General features: G+C 48.5%; 1 protein-coding gene across 1 annotated transcript in view; it reads left to right on the forward strand.

The window, feature by feature from the left end:
• MYBBP1A (MYB binding protein 1a) overlaps positions 1–19,525 on the forward strand; it is a gene marked incomplete at its 5' end in the record, with an annotated part of 63,885 nt that overhangs the window by 28,621 nt on the left and 15,739 nt on the right. The window contains one exon of the mRNA XM_084273082.1: positions 15,193–15,306. Coding sequence (XP_084129208.1) covers positions 15,193–15,306 — 114 coding nt within the window. The remainder of the gene's footprint in view (positions 1–15,192; positions 15,307–19,525) is intronic.

Genomic DNA, 19,525 nt, shown 5'->3' on the forward strand with positions numbered 1-19,525 from the left:
ACACGTGGCCAAGTTCTGCTCCTCTGATGTTGCTTAGTCCTGGAGCAGGGATGCCTGCAGGAGACAGGAGTCCTGCAGTTCCCCTGGAAGAGCAAAGAGCTGGAGCCATCCATTTGTGAATGGAGAAGGACAGGGGATGCTTGACCAGGGAAAGGGGGTTTATTATCCAGTACCTGTTTAAACTTGTACATCAGAAGGATGCAAGATGAAGATCTCTGTGACAGTGGATCTGCAAAATTACCTTGTTCCAGGCAGTTCATACACCTGAGCTGGACTTCTCACCTTTTGTGAGACCACAGTGACTGCAGGACACTGAATCCTGCCAGTTCAGATGCACCCTGACTGGAGCTGGTGCTTTGCATGCCTGGTGTTACCTATTTTCCCAGCTCCATATTCCTTGAAGTGTGGAGCTGACAAAAAACTACCCCTGCTGTCTGCTGTCCCAAAGGTGCCTGTGTGCAAATTAAAATGCTTCAGGCATTTAAAGAATGAACACACATTAACATTGGGATGTGTTTCATTTATTGAACTGAGGAATCTAGTCAGGTTTGCTGTTGTTTGGTTTTCTGTTTGGGTTTTTTTTTTCTTTAATTACAGTAGCAGTTGGGATCTTCTTTTCCTAGACTTCTTGATCCTTGCTTTCCCTGATGTATAAGTTAAACCAGCTTATAACTTACAGCTGTGATATGGCTTCCTCCTGCCTGTGATGTGGTCTTTGCACTGAAAAAAGTGGATGGAAATTGTATCACATCACTACGTTGTGAGCAGTGACTATGATGCTGTTCAAGACGACCTTTAGTGTGTGAGAAGTGCTACAAGGGAGAAAGAAGGTGGTAAAGAAATAGCCTTTTGGGGTAGTTATGCTGGGTGAAGTCAAGCTAATATCCTGTGCCTGCACGCATCCCTGTGTCCATCCATGTGCTGTAAGCTCAAGTGATGGCTAGGGATAAGCACAAAATCACAGGGGTTGGAAGGGACCAACCCCCCTGCCAAAGCAGCTCCCCAGCTCATATTGCACAGGGCGGTGTCCAGACGGGGCTGGAATATCTCCAGAGATGGAGACTCCACAACCCCCTGGGCAGCCTGTCCCAGGGCTCTGGCACCCTCACTGGGGAAAAGTTCTTCCTATGCTCTAACTTGCAGCCACAGCCCCTTGTCCTGTCCCCACAGAGCACTGAAAAGGGGCTGCCCATTTCCCCCTGCATCCCAGCCTTCAGATATTTATCAACATTAAGAAGGTCCCCCCTTAGTCTTCTCTCCAGGCTGAACAGCCCCAGCTCCCTCAGCCTTTCCTCAGAGGGGAGATTCTCCAGGCCCTTCATCATCTCCGGAGCCTCCTCTGGACTCTCTCCAGGACATCCCTGGCTTTTTTATCCCAGGGAACCCAGCACAGGACACACCACTGCAGGTGGGGCCTGACCAGGGCAGAGCAGAGGGGGAGGATCCCCTCCTTCGACCTGCTGGCCACACTCCTCCTGATGCCCTCAGGATCCCATTGTCTCTCTCAGCCCCCAGGGCACACTGCTGGCTCGTGGCCACCCTGTCATCTACCAGGACCCCCAAGTCCTTATATGTCTTCAATGATAAGGCTGGTATGGGGAAACAACAAGCCATCAGACATGCAGCTTGTGTTATACCTTTGAGTTGACCTAGTGCTAATGAATTGTGTTAAGCTGCTGGCACAGATGAGCCCGTTGGCAGCACAGAGCCTTGCAATTAGCCAAGCAGAATGTGTGTGGTGCTGAGGGGTGGGGGAATTGTGCTGATGTGTTGACGGAGGATTCTGCTGTCACTCTGATGTTGCTGTCACTCTGATGACTTCCACAAACTCTAAACACATTCTCTCAAATTCAGTTTATTAAAAAAAAATGATGTGTGTGAGCTGGTTCTTGCTTCCTCCTTTCTTAGTGCAATTTGATCTTACTACTGCAATTGTTTTCCAGGAGACCTTGACCTCCAAATTACTTCCTCATGCCTGGTTTTAGTGGGTGCAGTGTTGCTTTTTCAATACACACAAAAGGCTTGTTTTTCTTGGCTTGTGCTGATGGAGTGTAAACCAGGGACCAAGACATGCTTCATTTAATGACTGTTGCATGACTCAGCTACATACCAAAACCCTCCTGAGCCTTAGGTGAGGAATGTCTTCCTGGTTTATTTTTAGCAGCATCAGTATGATGAGCATCGCTACACTAACATCTTGTTCTGTAACTGCGTGTGGTCTAGGGCTGTCTGCCTGATGCTGTTACAGCACAAACCCCTCCATGGCACAGTGTTAATGGCATCTTGGCCAAAGGCATCCTGGCTTGTGTCAGAAATAGTGTGGCCAGTAGGTCTGGGGAGGGGATTGTGCCCCTGGACTGGGCACTGGTGAGGCTGCACCTTGAGTGCTGGGTCCAGCTCTGGGCTCCTCCCCATCAGAAGGACATTGAGGTCCTGGAGTGAGTCCAGAGAAGGGCAACCAGGCTGGGGAAGGGGCTGGAGGGCAAATCCTGTGAGGAGCAGCTGAGGGAGCTGGGGGTGTTCAGCCTGGAGAAGAGGAGGCTGAGGGGAGACCTTCTCCCCACCTCCAGTGACCTGACAGGAGGGTGCAGAGAGATGGGTGATGGTCTCTTCAGCCAGGGGCCAGGAGATGGGACAAGGGGCAATGGGCTCAAGCTGTGCCAGGGCAGGGTCAGAGCAGATACTAGAAAAAAATGTTTTACTGAAAGAGTTGTTGTGTCTGGAACAGGCTGCCCAGGGAGGGGCTGAGTCACCTTCCCTAGGTTTGTTTAAAAAAAAGGGTAGATGAGGTACTTAGGGATCTGGTTTAGCTTAGGATGAGAATGGTTGGACTTGATGATCTTAAAGGTCTTTTCCAACCTTGTGGTTCTGTGACTGTGTAATACTGGTGAGGTTCTTGCTGCAGTGCCCCCTGCTTTCTGACGCAGGCTGTGGCTGCCAGAGGACTGGGTGAGCCTGCAAACTAATGCTTCTACCTTAAAAACTTCCTGTTAGTCTGAGGATCAAACACAGAAGGAAAAGCTGTGGCTGGTTGTATTGCAGTGCCCAGTTTTACTGCTGATGCAGGCTTCCCCAGCAAGGGTGTACTCCAGATGCCAGCTCTGATCTGGAACCATGCTGAACAGCCATGCTTTTCCCTGAGAAATCCAGCTGGTTGACCTGTGGCATTAGAACCAGTTTGGAAAGGAAGACCAATAAATGACACATTTGCTGCTACCAGGAGCAAGGTGGTGTCCCCATCTTGCTTGTACTGGCAGACAGTGTTTTCCTTGGGTTTACACAAGTGAGTTGCTGCCTGTCCCTTGTTCTTTTCCTTTGGGAAAGGCTCTAGGAGTGTACCTTTCAACACAATTACTCAGAGCCTTTGCAGTTATTTTTGTACACCGGTCACACATCAGTTTGAATACATTCCTGTCTTCTTATTTACATTTAAAGCTATATTGATTGAAGACGTTGCAGTAGCTGGGAGCATAATGATGCTATATTTGTCCACCAAGTGAGTTTGTTTTCTATGATTTGGCTAGAACTCTGCAATGCTGATGTAATTGCAGAGCTGTCAGAAAACTAATAAAAGTCATTTTACTTTGTGTGGAGATGAGAATGAGCACTGAGACAGAGTTCAAAATGTCATCCTAAGTCATATAGATTCATTAATATTTCAAAATGTGTTTTGATAAAGGAGCCTGTGACAGGGAACCATTTAAGATCTATCTAATAGAGACTGTATTTTAGGTAAGTTGCTAATTAATCTTGGTACTTTGGCAGCCTCCCCAAAGGGATCAAACATACATAGACAGAATTTTACAGAACTGAAGAAGCTCTGTGCCAGAGCTGCCATCACCAGAAGAATAAAATACGATCCCAGAGTCATGCCAAAGAGGTCTTGGCTGGTTGACAGTTTTCCTTCTGAATTGTTTATGTTCTATGTAAATACCTAAGTTAAAAAGTAATTAAACTTTAATACAGCAAGACCAGTAAAAGCACTGCAAAACCTCAGAAGCCAGCACCCCTCTGTGTGTGTGGGGGGGTATTCCTCCTCGTGCTGGGATGGATGAATGGATCACTACATGAATGCACTGTGCTTCCCCTGCCTTCTCAACAGATAGCTTCCAGCAGGTGGTATAGGAAGGACTTGTGATAAAAGATTTTGCTTAAGCTGTTACTAATAATGAAGCAAAAGAAAACTCCCTGGATAAGAAGCAGCACCAGTTTGGCTCTACGTCCCAACTGGGCCGCTGGTGCTGGCTAAGCCATAGGCTGTGACTGCAAGGTACCATTCCTTCAGAGCATCCTCCATCCCCTCAGCAGGGGTGGGACATGCTGTGCCTGTGTCCTCCAGAGCAGTTATCACTAGTGTGAGAGTTTGTCCCAGGGTCTGGCTGAGGTGAGCAGATCTTGGGAGGGTGAGTTACCCACAGGCAATCAAAGCCTCTTGTGTGATAGGGGTTTAGGGTGACTGTTGCCTGCAGACTCTTTCCTTGTTGTCTTGCACTCTTCAATGAAGAGATCCTTTGCAGCTGGAAAATGTTTTTCAAACTAACATCCTTTGCCTGCTTTTGTTCCTGGTTTTGTTTTGTTTAAAGAGGTGGTCAAGGAGAATCTTTGTTTGGCAAAGTAAAGCAAACAATGGGTGGTCTCATGAACGTTTATCATCTATCTGATCATGAGCCAGCAAAACCCTGTGCCATGTCCTAGCTCTAGGTATGTAAACTGCCCCTCTGAAGTCAAAGGGGTTACAGATGAATGTTTTAAGTGCTTTCTAAGTCAGGGTCAGAGTACTCAGACTGGGAGAAGAGCTCCTGGAGAGCAGCCCTGCTGAGAAGGACCTGGGTGTGATGGAAGATGAGAAACTTCCCATGAGCCAGCAGTGGCTCTTGCAGCTGGGAAGGGCGATGGGATCCTGGGCTCCATCAGCAGAGGGGTGGCAGCAGGGACAGGGAGGGGATTGTCCCTCTCTGCTCTGCCCTCCTGAGGCCCCAGCTGGAGTCCTGTGTCCAGAGCTGGGGCCCCAATACAAGAAAGATGGGGAACTGGTGGAGAGGGTTCAGAGGAGCCACAAAGATGCTCAGAGGGCTGGAGCAGCTCCCCTAGGAAGAGAGGCTGGGGGAGCTGGGCTGGTTGAGCCTGGAGAAGAGAAGGCTGTGGGGGGACCTCATTGCAGCCTTCCAGTCCCTGAAGGGAGCAGAGAAACAGGAGGGGAATCAGCTTGTTCAAAGGGTAGAGAATGGCAGGACAAGGGGGATGGAGTGAAGCTGAAGGAAGGAAGGAAGGTTGAAATTGGATATTAGTGGGAAGTTCTTTGCAGAGAGAGTGGTGAGGGGCTGGAAGGGGCTGCCCAGAGAGGGGGTGGGTGCCCCGTCCCTGGGGGTGTTCAAGGCCAGTTTGGCTGGGGCCCTGGGCAACCTTGTGTAGCTCCAGGCCTGGAGGTTGGTGTCCCTGCCTGTGGCAGGGGGGTTGGAACTGTGTGATGCTTGGGGTCCCTTCCATCCCAGACCAGTCTATGATTCTACTCTATATATTTGTGTTGAGATTTTTAGTTTCTAGACCCTTAGGAAGGGTGTGGATGTAGATTATTGCATTCTGGGCTTTCATTTTTGAGATTGTCTCTTGCATTGAGGGACCTCAAAGAAACTTGTGTTCCTTGGGTGACTTGGAGATCATGACAGCATCTATAAATAGGCTGTGGTGTTCTTTAGAAAGGTGTCTGATGCCACAGTACAACACAGTGGGCTTTGATGACCTGCTTTATAAGCCATGTTTCTCTCTCCCTTTCCTCTTCCTTGTGTTAGACAGTTGGAAATTTAAAACCACTTGTTTAATTTTGTCAGCTCCTCCTGACTGCATTGAAGCTGAGTGCTTGAAATCCCATGACACAAGTTCTGTCTTTGCATTGAGGACTTTGTGTACTCGTGGTGTGTTTCAGCTGAACAAGGGACCCTTGTCACCGAGCCTGCAGGGTCTCTGTGGAGCACCGTGCGTGTTGTTAGCTGTTTGTTTCCATCATATTGTGGTTTTTCTTGATGTATTTTTGGTGCCTTTTAATGGCCTCTGTGTCTAGATGCAGATAGATGCCTGCATTGCCCATATACATACCCGTAACGACACCCAGCATTCATCAGCTGGCACAGAGGAGCTGCCCTGTTAGTAGTCCCAGGCTTCATATTCTGCCATACTCAGTGCAGCACAAACAGGACATGGAAAAGCTTCTGCCTGCATCTCTATTCTGCTTCTGGAGACAGAAACTCTGTTCCTTCCACTCACTGCTGTTCATCTGATCATGTCCACGGTCATCTAGCAAATCCTCAGTAAAGGAGGAAACATTCTGGTCTGTTGCTGGGAAGAAATAAGAAAATTAAAAGGTCACATAGTTGTTGCTGTAAGACACAGCTGCTGGCAAGAGCTATCCCAGGTTGGGACTGAACAGTCATGTACCAGCCCTGCATATTTGGTGGCCTTGCTGAGTTAGATACCTACCATATTGCAGTGATTTTTCCAAGACTGAGTAATTTCCTAGCCTACTAAATTAAACTTGCCATCTGACACGTGGGTAGTTGATAGCTCTTAAAAAGAGAGCGAACCACCCAAGTGTGTTCTGCTCAGCCTGACAAACAGAGCACTTTGGATGACTTGATGAGTACACATTTGTGTAAAGCAAATGGGAAGAGTTTGCTTGAAGGCAAGGTCATTGCCATGTAGTTAATAAAGGCATCACAGAACAGGAGGGGAAGAAGTATCTGTGGTTGTGATGAAATTGGTGACTGCCTCAGTCACATGGGCTCAAGCTATATTCATGCTACAAAACATCATCAAGGTGTCGAGGCAGAATCCTGCTTTGTTGAAGCATTGGGTAAGGATTTCTATGGTGTTTTCAGTGGGCTGTTGTATCTTGGTTTGGGAATGCTAGGAAGCGTGTTGGAAGGGTGTTTTGTTTTCAGGTGAAGCAGGCTTAGGGCTTCTGCAGTGTAAGATTAAAGGTCAGCCCTGGCTGCAGTCCCTGGCCAGGCTGTTCTTGGGAGTTCCTGTAGAGAGTGGTAGGTCGCTGTTAGTTGTTGGTTGTGGAGAATGACAGAATCACAGAATCCCAGGGGTTGAAAGGGACCTGGAGAGCTCCTAGGGTCCAACCCCCCTGCCAAAGCATCTCCCCAGCTCATATTGTACAGGGCGGCATCCAGACAGGGCTGGAATATCTCCAGAGATGGAGACTCCACAACCTCCCTGGGCAGCCTGTCTCAGGGCTCTGGCACCCTCACTGGGGAAAAGTTCTTCCTATGCTCTAACTTGCAGCCATTGCCCCTTGTCCTGTCCCCACAGAGCACTGAAAAGGGGCTGCCCATTTCCCCCTGCATCCCATCCTTCAGCTATTTATCAACATTAAGAAGGTCCCCCCTTAGTCTTCTTCTCTCCAGGCTGAACAGCCCCAGCTCCCTCAGCCTTTCCTCAGAGGGGAGATGCTCCAGGCCCTTCATCATCTCCGGAGCCTCCTCTGGACTCTCTCCAGGACATCCCTGTCCTGGGAGCCCAGCACAGGACACACCACTCCAGGTGGGGCCTGACCAGGGCAGAGCAGAGGGGGAAGAGAAGATGGGGGTTTGGCTGCTTCTGTTTTTGCCTTCCCTGGGCGTGCATTAAAATATCACTTGGCAAAAGTTCAAGCACAAGAGAGTTCTCAGGATTGTGCAGCCGACCCGGAGCAGAGCAAGGCCTCAGGCCGCGGCCTGTTCCCCACAGGCACCGTGTGGCCTGCCGAGTCCTGGTGCTTCTCTCTGTTGGTTCTGCAGAACTGATGAAGCTACAAAGTTCAACCCAATGCCATTTCCAGCTCTTTGTGGCTTTGCTTAGCCATGCTGTTTATTCAGTGTTCCAAGCTGACAATTTTACTGACCTGCAAGTACTCGTTTGTTTATTTATTTATTTAAATGCTGCTGGAAAGCTCAACTCCAATAGCTGATGCTGGAGTGAATTGGAATTCTGATTTCTTATTATCTGCTGAGAAGTGTTCTCAAAAGGATGAAAACCTTTGTCCTCCCTACATCAAGACTGGCCTAGTGAATCGGGGACAGCAGCTAAAAGGCACACAGTACCTAGGCAACGTGTACTGCTCTTAAATCTCCTAAATTATTAAACCTGACTTTAGTAAAGCAGGCTACATTATGCAGTAGCTGCTTTTTGAATAGCCTCAAGAAAATCCTATTGCAAGGCTCTCCTGGATTGAGGAAAATTGGCTTTGTTGTGCAGAGGAGGAGACATCTGGCATGGAGTGTGTTGGGAGGAGCAGCCAGTGAGGGAGCTGGAGGGGCCGAGTTCGGTTTTGGTCTTACCAAGCAGGTAACTTGAGGGGTCAGTGGAGCTTCTTAAGGTTTTATAATGCAATGTGCATGTGCCTACAATAAAAACTGTCAAAAATGAAAGCTGTGGAGGTAGGTTGGGTTTATTTAAAGAGGAAAGCTGGGTTTGAGAGAAAGGATACTGGCCCAGATGATTTCTAAGAGGTTTCTCGATATTTGATGTTTATTTGAGCCTCAGCTACTGGGATGTTCTGAGAGAATCTTGGCTTTTATTTCCTAACAAAAGGATTTTTCTTGCTGTGAGGAGTGTGTAAAACCAAACTGGAAATGCTCCAAAATAAGTAGCACCATATTTAGAAACCAAATCATCTTAGATTTATTTATTGATTAAATAGTGGCTTTGTCCTCCTCTTGGGAGAGTAGTGTGGCCCCATGGTACCCCTGTGTTTCAGTCCTGTAGCTGGGCATTACACAGCAAGAAAACATCATTGCTCTTGGGTGCTCATCTGTGTTCTGCTGCTGATTTATCTTCTGTTCTCCTGGCTCGCCTAATCACAGCATCCTTTTATTTTTAAGAATTTAGGATAATAAGGTATTGACTTTTCTGGTTTTTTTTGGAGGGAAACATTAAGACTGATTGGCCTTTCTGATCTGGTAAGTGGTTACCCCTGGGAGAAATGAATCTCTGTGTTCACCAAAGCAGCCGACCGATATATGGATTGTTCTCTGTGGACTGTTGTGTGCTGAGGGTCTGCCTGCTGCCTCTGCTGAAGGAGGAGCACAAGGGAAGTAATGTTTGCCCCAGCCCTGACTGCTCATTACCTCCAACTTTATTGTATGCAAGTGGAATGCTCAAAGCTAATACCTAATGCCATCAGCCAATGGGTAATTCTGTATGTTTGTTATTTTGATTGACCAGATGTCCTGCAGACCCTCCATCTCGGGCAGGAAGCCTGCCAGGGAAGCCCAGTATTTAATGTGCAAATATCTCCTGAAAAATCACAGGGTTAAATCTCCCCATGTGTACTGACTCATCTGCTGCCTTCAAAACCTAGCAACATCTTATTTCTGTCACTGGTTCTTCTTAGATTGCGGTGGCCTTAGGAGGGAGCTTTGATTTTTATTTTTAATTACTTTTTAAATGTTTTTTTTCCCCCCCCTCCTCCTTTCCCAGCTGCCCAGAGAACAGTGCTGAAGGAAGCAGCTCTCTGTACCCACCTGTACTGGGCACAGGGTTCCTCTTGCAGCGAGCGGGGCTCTTGCATGTGGGCTCCTCTGGTTCCACAAGAGCAAGATGAGACTTTTGCTCTGACCAGAACATCCTCCAGAGCAGAGGAACCAAGTGTGGAAAAAATCCACTCCTCAACTGTACTGGGGAGAATGTGATTTGTAGAGTCCCTGATTAAACAAGTGAAGTAACAATGTCTCAGGGTGTGAAAAAACCTGAGTACTATACCTACATCCAGGTCTGCAAGCAGGCTGCTCCAGTGTCTTGACCCATAGTTCTGCTGGCTCAAGTCCATTTCCAAAGCCATTCTATCATGATGCCAGTGAAGGCAACAAGTATTTTTACCTGTAGGGGCCAAGGCTGACATAACCTGTGGAGGTGCAGCTGCCTTATATAAAGGTGGTTTCTGTGGTGTGTGTGTAGCTCATTCCACGTTTTCAGGCAGCTTGAGGGGTGGTGGTTTAAGTGCTTGTGTCTTGCAATAGCTGTTTGCTTCTTGTGGAGGAGGAGGAGGAGGATGTGCCAACGTAGCTAATGTGATAAGACTTTGTATAGTGTAGACAAGTGGTCCGAGGCAGCAGGATGAAGCTAACAGCCCATCTGATCGATGCGACAGCTGCTGTTCAGGGCCTTGGGAATAGCAGTGGAATTGTATAGATTTCTGAACTTCTCATTGCTGCTGCTTAAAGCAGGACACCTGAGCCAGGGGTGAAGAGGTTTGTGAAGGGTAATAAAAATAAAGAGGAAAGGGGAGTCAGCAGGAGGGGTAAAAAGATGAAGATTTCTTCATAGTCAGTTTTGTGTGAGTTGCTGTCTTGTAGGGAGCTTTGTTCTTTTCGGTACACAAGGCAGTAAAACCTCAGATTCAAAAGCAGTTTCCAAAGTGGGGACTGAGATCCCAGTGTGGCCATGAGCCAGCAGTGTGCCCCAGGATCCGATGGTCTTTCTCAGCCCCCAGGGCACACTGCTGGCTCATGGCCACCCTGTCATCTACCAGCACCCCCAGGTCCTTCTCCACAGAGCTCCTCTCCAGCAGCTCCCCCCCAGCCTGTCCTGATTCCAGCAGTTATTCCTTCCCAGGTGCCAGACTCTCCACTTGCTTTTGTTGAACCTCATCTGGTTTCTCCCTGCCCAGCTGTTTTGCTGTGATGCTCTGGATATCTTGCCCCATAGCAATAAACAGTGGGTTACTCACCTGTAACCCACGGGCCCGTAAGCTGGAGCTTGATGTGGCCTTCACTTGTGGGGTGGGGGGTTTTGGTTTTTGGGGCTTGTGGGGTTTTTCTGCTTTGTTTTGTTAAAACCTGTAACAAATCACAGATAGCTTAGGAATTAATTTCATAGTTTGTTTATTTCTTGGAATTCAGAGAAAGCTTATTTAGAGTTTCCCATGTTGTTGGCATCTACGTGTTGTTTTGCTACTCCAGCTTTCCTGGTAGTGCTTGTCACGACTGTGCTGCGTGATTCATGTGATTGCAGTCTGAAAGGGCTCAGTAGGGGAGAATTTCTAGAAGTGCAGGTATTTTTTTTGCCATATCCCCATGGTTGCAGAGTAGTCTTAATGCTGAGGATCACACACTTCTATAATGTGTGCTGGCACTGAAGCAGATGGGCTGGCAGGTCAGGTTGTACTCTAGCTTTGCTGCTGTAGTGAGTATGCCAGAAGGGACACTGGTGCTCTGAAATACCAGTAGCCTGTGTGGTGTGATAGCACCTGTATACTTTTGTCACCTGGACTTCCAAGAGCAGTGAAATGATGATAACACTAAAGCTCCTGATGCTTCTTCAGCTCTAAAAATATACTTGAGTTGTACAAACTTGTGATTTTCCAGATGATGAGGTGATGTTTTCTTATATGCATTAATCTTTATATATAATTTTGTGTGTGTGTGTGTGTGTATATATATATGGAGAAAAGAAGCTGTTATCATGCTTTGTGTTGATAAGACCATGTCCACAATACAAAAAATGACATAAGGTGAGGAAAATGCAACTTGATGTATTTGGTAAGTGATTCAACTCCCCACTGCTTCCAGCATAAGAGGCAGGGAGGTCTGATAAGCTCAGGTACTGTCCTGGGTTAGACATAACGAGACATTTCTGTCTGCCATGTGCTTCAGGCATGCCAGTTCCATGTGCTGCCTCTCTGCTAGAAGCTGTGAATCCCCTAAGAGAACTGGGAAGGGTCACCCAGCAAGCTGCTTTGAGGTCATCTGGCAAAATGGCTGTTCTGTGTGGAACTCAGCCTTGGTGTTTGGAGTGCTGCACTGTGGCTGTATCCTCAGGTGCTCACTGCTCTGGTGGCACTGGCTGACTGCTGACTTAAGGGTCTTTCCTCATGGGATTGTCTCTCTGTGGTGTTTTGCTTGCAAAGCCACCTCCAGCTAGCTTCCTAAAACACCAAGGACTGAGAAAAGCGTTTTTTCTCACATCAGGTGTCTTCTTAGCAACAGTGTGCTTTGCTTTGAAAAACAACCCTGAATTTAGGTTATGCCTTCATCTCTTCAGTATTGCAAGCAGAGAATTTCTACATCATTGCAGAGGCTTGTTTGGTTTTGGCTTTCACCTTTCACAGCTGCAGTGATTGGAAGGCATCCTGATCTGCTCCCTCCATGGGGCTCACCTGGATGGGGAGTCACCTGGATGAGGAGAGCTGCTCTTCTGACCTCAGTGGCTGCTGTACCTGTGCTAGATCATAGAAACACAGAATCACAGGGGTTGGAAGGGACCTGGAGAGCTCATGGGGTCCAGCCCCCCTGCCAAAGCAGCAAATGGTTCAAATGGTAGTGTTTGCAGGAGGAGATAGCAGTGGGAAGAGCCTCCTTCCAGGAGATGGCTTGAGAAATCTCTGAGCAGCCTTGCTTTTTTCTGAGGCTGTTCTCTTAAAAAAACATCGAGTGTGTGGGCTCCCAAAAACCAGGCCGATGCCAAGGATGGGCAAGCAAGCAGGTTTCTGGTACCTGGAAGCTCTGAGTAGCTCTCTGAAACAGGATCGATGAGGAGATGAAGGTTCACTTACAAATGCATTGATGTTCACACTGGCCCCTAGAGATTTGACTTTCTTTTTGCAAAGGCCTCATGGTCATATTTATATGAGGCACCAATACAAGAAAGATGGGGAACTGTTGGAGAGGGTTCAGAGGAGCCACAAAGATGCTCAGAGGGCTGGAGCAGCTCCCCTACGAAGAGAGGCTGAGGGAGCTGGGCTGGTTCAGCCTGGAGAAGAGAAGGCTGTGGGGGGACCTCATTGCAGCCTTCCAGTCCCTGAAGGGAGCAGAGAAACAGGAGGGGAATCAGCTTGTTCAAAGGGTAGAGACTGGCAGGACAAGGGGGATGGAGTGAAGCTGAAGGAAGGAAGGTTTAAACTGGATATTAGGGGGAAGTTGTTTCCAGAGAGAGTGGTGAGGGGCTGGAACAGGCTGCCCAGAGAGGGGGTGGGGTGCCCCGTCCCTGGGGGTGTTCAAGGCCAGGTTGGATGGGACCCTGGGCAACCTTGTGTAGCTCCAGGCCTGGAGGTTGGTGTCCCTGCCTGTGGCAGGGGGTTGGAGCTCTGTGATGCTTGGGGTCCCTTCCAACCCATGCCATTCTGTGGTTACTCTGGTGTAACACAACTGCAAGTGCTGAAATGACCCCATGGGGACCTCTGTTCAGTGTCCTGTCCCTCCCAGAAGCCTGGAGTATGTTGTGTAGGAAACACAGACCTCCATGAGCTTTGGAGGTGCCCTGTCTGACTGCCTACAGCCTTGGATGGTCTTTTTGCTCTCAGGAAACCCAGGGATTTCTTCCCTTCCTCAGAGTTCTTCAGGAAGTAGCTCCCTAAAACTCCAGTAGGATGACGGGTGCCGTGTGGCCAGTCTTTAGCCTCCTGCTATATACTTTCCATATTGCTTCCTGTGGACCCAAGGCCACCTTCAGGCCAGGTTTGGGAATCGCCAGGCTGAAATTTTCCTGGAGGCCTCTTAGATTTTGATCTTCAAGGTGTTTTTGATAAAGAACATTACAAACTATGCTGGGTTGTTTTCTGTAGGGTGCGTTCGCTTGCACCGTGGGATTAAAACCCAGCAGCTCTGGCTTTCTTTGGATGAGATGAACTCTTGATATATTTCCCAGCACATTTTGCTATTTATACCTGCATTCAATTTCAGTTTGTGGTTTTTTTTTCTTTGGATGTGGGTTTAACTTGCTCACTAAGTCCCTGTTGCTACAAAAAGTATTTTTCCTTTAAATCCTCTGAACTCCTGGAACTTCTCCTCATTAGTGGATTCTGTGCATTTCAGTCATTTGCTTTTTTGTTTATTGCTGAGCTTTTCTTGTACCTAAGAAAGCCTTGAAACAAGGATTGTAGAACAGAAAAGGCCTTGTGAGAAGATTGCAGGTTCCTCTTGGTTTTGGAGTGGCTACTTCATTCATTGCCATGTTAACGTATAGACTTAATGAGTAAGTTTGACTCCAGGGCAAGGCTGAGTGCTGCTCTGAACAGCAGTTTCCAGCTAGGGTTCCTTTGAAATGAAGCATTTGCTAACCTCCCAGCTTTTATTTGTTTTTATTTGTGCCTGCTGCATTCATCAGGGTGCAGCAAAGGGCACAGTCGTGCAAAAGGGCTGCCTGAAGACTTCAGGAGGCTGAAAAAGATGCACTCAGAGCAGCCACTAAAGCACCTCTTGGATACGAATGTCCCTCTCTTCCCTTTTGATCTCTCTTAAATATGTGTGCTGGGATAAAACCCATAGCCCTGTGTCCTGCAGAGTCACCCTGTTGGGGTCTAGAGAATGTTTTCTAACCAAGGGTCGTAGATGTTGGTATGGAATGCAGCACCTGTAACGTGCCATTCCCTGGATCACGGAATCAGAGAATCCCAGGGGTTGGAAGGGACCTGGAGAGCTCATGGGGTCCAACCCCCCTGCCAGAGCAGCTCCCCAGCTCATATTGCACAGGACATGAGCCAGCACATTGCTGGCTCATGGGGATTGTCCATCTTGAAAATGGGCTGCCCATTTCCCCCTGCATCCCATCCTTCAGATATTTATCAACATTAAGAAGGTCCCCCCTTAGTCTTCTTCTCTGCAGGCTGAACAGCCCCAGCTCCCTCAGCCTTTCCTCAGAGGGGAGATTCTCCAGGCCCTTCATCATCTCCGGAGCCTCCTCTGGACTCTCTCCAGGACCTCCCTGTCTTTTTTATCCCAGGGAGCCCAGCACTGGACACAAGACTGCAGGTGGGGCCTGACCAGGGCAGAGCAGAGGGGGAGGATCCCCTCCTGTGACCTGCTGGCCACACTCCTCCTGATGCCCCCCAGGATCCCATTGTCTCTCTCAGCCCCCAGGGCACACTGCTGGCTCGTGGCCACCCTGTCATCTACCAGCACCCCCCAGGTCCTTCTCCACAGAGCTCCTCTCCAGCATCTCACCCCCAGCCTGTCCTGATTCCAGCAGTTATTCCTCCCCAAGTGCCAGACTCTCCACTTGCTTTTGTTGAACCTCATCTGGTTTCTCCCTGCCCAGCTCTCCAGCCTGTCCAGGTCTCACTGGATGGCAGCACAGTGTTCCTGCCTGTCAGCCACTCCTCCCAGCTCTGGGTCACAGCTGTGCGTAGCTCTGTGCCTCAGCAGGGTGGTTGCTGTGCTGACATCTTCCCTAGAGAGTGTGGAGTTTCACATCTGCTCTCCCTCTTTTTTTTTTCAGGGCCAGGCCTGTTTGCTACTTCAGAAGGTTCTGCTCATTCGTGAACTGAAGCTCTTGGTGACAGAGGAGGAGTGGGAGGAGTTGATCAGAGGAAGCATCAGCCAAGTGACAGAGGTAAGAAACTTCAACATGTTAAAGGTTTAGATAGCACCTAATGGGTGCTGCTCTTACCAGCGTGCTGCTCAGCTGGAGTCTACAGCTCTGCCTGGCTTGAGTGATCTTAGTGGGGTTGTGCCTGCTTGCATCTGGGCTGAGAAGTGTCTCCCAGGATCACAATGTTCCTGTGACTCTGCTTTCAGATGCATTTCCATGGAGTGCAGGAAACGTGCCTGGTACAGCTCAGTGATGCTGTGTCTGTATCTGCCACAGAGCTGGAGTTTTAGGGAATGCACTCACACAGAGCTGCTTAAGGTGGCTTTAAAAAATGAGTTTTGCATTGAAAAGCTACTGGCAACATTTACTCAGTTTCAGAAAATGTTATGGAAGTTCTTCAGGGCCATAGAGGTGGAGCTGAGGTGTACTAGACTTCTGACAGCTCATACCCTGCAGCCCTTCTGGACCAGACTCTCTTGTTAATATTGTTTATCTGGAAAGCCTTAAAATACATTGGAGAATAATATGTACAGAGAACACAGTGAGGGGAATTGCAGGGTTCCTGGTTTTAGTGGCAAGTGCTCATTGTACCTGAAGGCAGTTTTAGGATCCAGGAAGTGATCTCTTGTGTAGAAGCAAATGCCATTCAGTTCTGCTCCTGTGCATTGACTAGAGGGAAACCAGGCAGCCAAATGAATGCTACAATGTGGTGACTAAACTCGATGACATGGGAGATTCCAGTCTTGGTGTTCCTACATAACTGTAGCATTGACCTCTTTCTAAGTGTAGCTTTCATTCTTGCCTCCTTTAAATGCTGGTTACATGGCAGTTTAGGCCATTCTGTAATTTAATTATGTATTGGAACAGAGTGATTAGCTCTGCTTTCGTTTGTCAAGGAGGGGCAAAATAATTCTGTTTGTAGTTCTTGGAAACTGGTAATCCTGGGCTTCATTAAACAGCTTTTATGTCATGGGTACATGAGGGATCCAGTGGGTGGAGTTAGGTGTGATTTTGTTTTCCAGCTACTTGAAACATGCCACTCCTTCCAACCTGGGCATCTCCATGTTTCTCTCCAGCAGCTGAATACCTGCAGAGCTCGGTGATTCACTGGGAAACCACAAACATTTACAAGGCCTTTATGTTGTTCTTGTTAGGGAAAGTTTAGCATCTTGCAACCCATCCAGTATTTTAATGTGCTTTGCCACAAAAGCTTCCTCAGTGCCTCTTATTTCTGTGGCTGTGCTTAAAGAAACACATTGGCACTTTGTTAGGGCTGTCCAAGGTATACCCTGCAGGCAGGAGGCCTCTGTACTATTAACTGGCAGTGGCATATCAGTGCTAGTTCACTTTTGGGTCTGAAAAAGCCCTGACATAACGTTTTTAGAGAGCTCTATTGGTGGAGGTGTATGTATTGGGGTTTGTCTCCCTTCCTCCTGCTCCCCCCTTGCACTAACACAGTGCTGGTATGGCTCTTTGGAGTTGGGGAAGCTGTAATTAGGAGGGATCAAGAACTTTATATTCCATTTAACAGTTTTGCTTCAGAGCCAAAGGCTGGCACGTGTGCTGCAAAACCTTCTAAAGCTGCAAGAGGTGTTCTGTGTATTTCTGGTGGCACAGCAATGCTCACTGATCTGAGAAACAGCTGTAAAGTGATGGAGTGGCTCTGGGCTGTGGTGGAATAATACTCACATAGGCACCGATCTCTTTTGGAGATGGTGAAGGTCCCTTGTAGCAGAAGTCAGAGGCTGGAAACTGAGCAAATTTAGAATCTGTAGAAAGTATGTATTTGTCAAAGAGAGTGATCTACCATTAAAATAACTTGCTGAAGATTTTACTGGCTCTGAATCTCCAGGTGGAGATTTTGTCCCTGATGGAAAGAAGGTTGGGTGGAAGTTACAGGCTTGATGCTGTGGAGGAAGACGAAGTTTTACTGCCCTGCCTCTGGTGGAAAGGTCTGCATTTGCTGTCATTGGCCATTCCTGCCACTGTTCCTCACAAATAGCTGTTTTAAGAGGAAAAAAATGACAGCACAGAGTTTGATCCCTTTCTTTGGCCCAGGGAGAAATACCAAATAACCTGGGAGGGCCGACTCTTGAACTGATGGTACTGATGTGTGCTTCTAGAACAGCTTGTTCTGGATGCCATCTCCAAGCAGTTGGAAGAGAAGAAGGTCATGAGGAGCAGTCAGCATGGATTCACCAAGGGGAGATCATGCTGGACCAATCTCTTGACCTTCTATGATCCCATCACCAGCTGGGTGGATGGAGTATTGTGTCCAGTTCTGGGCTCCCTGGGATAAAAAAGACAGGGATTTTCTGGAGAGAGTCCAGAGTTTTCAGTGCTCTGTGGGGACAGGACAAGGGGCAATGGCTGCAAGTTAGAGCATAGGAAGAACTTTTCCCCAGTGAGGGTGCCAGAGCCCTGGGACAGGCTGCCCAGGGGGTTGTGGAGTCTCCATGTCTGGAGATATTCCAGCCCCGTCTGGACGCCGCCCTGTGCAATATGAGCTGGGGAGCTGCTTTGGCAGGGGGGTTGGACCCCAGGAGCTCTCCAGGTCTCTTCCAACCCCTGGGATTCTGTGATTGTAACTCAGGCAGCAATACTGCTCACAAGAAGTGGTCACCCAAAGGCACTGACTGCTCTGTGCCCTCGGTCAAGTTTGCATCTGTGGGTCTGGTAGCTCTTGAAGAGCAGGATTGGCATTGCAGGCATTGGGCTGTGAGGTAGGTCAGGGTGTTATCAGTACAGGCTGGGATGTTATCACCAGGATATAGGGTGATATCATCACTGGAGGACAGGATGTTATCACTGGGCAGCTGTTGTCTTGTTCTGTCTCCTGTGCTGGTCCCTGCAGATGCCTTGGGGAGGCACATGGAGCCTGGCATGGTATGAGGCCGTGATGTGTGCTGGAGCTGAGAAAGCAGCGCTGGGGGACAGCTGCAGTCTTGGGTGTCATTGAATTCTGCCCACAAAACTGTGAGGCAGATGAGGGCCAGGAACTTGAAGTGAAGAGACAGCTGCCTGAAATAGAGCTCGGGCTGCTGCGAGGCAGTGACTCCCGTGCTTACATAAGCTAACCTGACCTCATTTGTGCCCAAAATGTTTAGGCATGCTTATAAAACATACATCACAGTCATGAGGGATTCATGTTTGCCATGTCCTTCTTGTAAGTGAGGCAAATCCTCATTTTACTAGGGAATACTTGGGAGTTGGCTCTTGGGAGAGCCCTGCTTGCTTTGGAGCTCTTGGCTGTTCTGTTTTGCAGAAGGAAAGCCTTCTCCACAAACCCTGGGACTGCAGAGGTGAGGAAGCAGAGAGGCAGAGCTCTGGCACAGTTTTGGCCCCCAGAGTCCTAAAGAGTTAATTTACACAAAGCAGAACCTTGCTACAGTTGTTCAAGTGTATGCTAATGTTGGGAGTCAAGGTGACTGGCTTGTGTTTCCAGCATAAAGAAACAGACTTGCTTTGTGTTATAAATGACAGAGCTGCCTGAGGAGCTGGAGCATCTAACAGAGACTTCTTCCTCTCCAAGAGCTTTGTTCTTTTATCAGTAGGTCTCAAAGCGCTTTACAAAGAAAATTCAGACCAGTGAGTTGTTGATATAATAAAGTACTTTGCAGAAACCCATGAGCTAACCTGTTTAGTTTACTAAAGTCGTTCACCCTGTTTCACAGATGACACGCTTGGCTGGGAGCTGAGCCAAGAATCAAGCTCTCCTCTCCTGAGATATCCCAGAGACTGCTTTTGTGCATGGACAGGCTGGCTGACTGTCTCTCACTGCAGCCTTCCAGTCCCTGAAGGGAGCAGAGAAACAGGAGGGGAATCAGCTTGTTCAAAGGGTAGAGACTGGCAGGACAAGGGGGATGGAGTGAAGCTGAAGGAAGGAAGGTTTAACTTGGATCTTAGGGGGAAGTTGTTTCCAGAGAGAGTGGTGAGGGGCTGGAACAGGCTGCCCAGAGAGGGGGTGGGTTCCCCGTCCCTGGGGGTGTTCCAGGCCAGGTTGGCTGGGGCCCTGGGCAACCTTGTGTAGCTCCAGGCCTGGAGGTTGGTGTCCCTGCCTGTGGCAGGGGGGTTGGAGCTCTGTGATCCTTGGGGTCCCTTCCAACCCAGACCAGTCTATGATTTTATGATTAACTTGGCTTCCCAGCAGCCCAGTGTATTGGGTAGCAATCCCTGTCCCTGTGTTAGCAAAGGAGGGTGCTGGCTGGTGTCAGTTTGGGATGCCTGAGCCATGTGAGGC

This window comes from Gallinula chloropus (assembly GCF_964237585.1).
Source record: "Gallinula chloropus genome assembly, chromosome: 19".
Lineage (NCBI taxonomy): Eukaryota > Metazoa > Chordata > Aves > Gruiformes > Rallidae > Gallinula > Gallinula chloropus.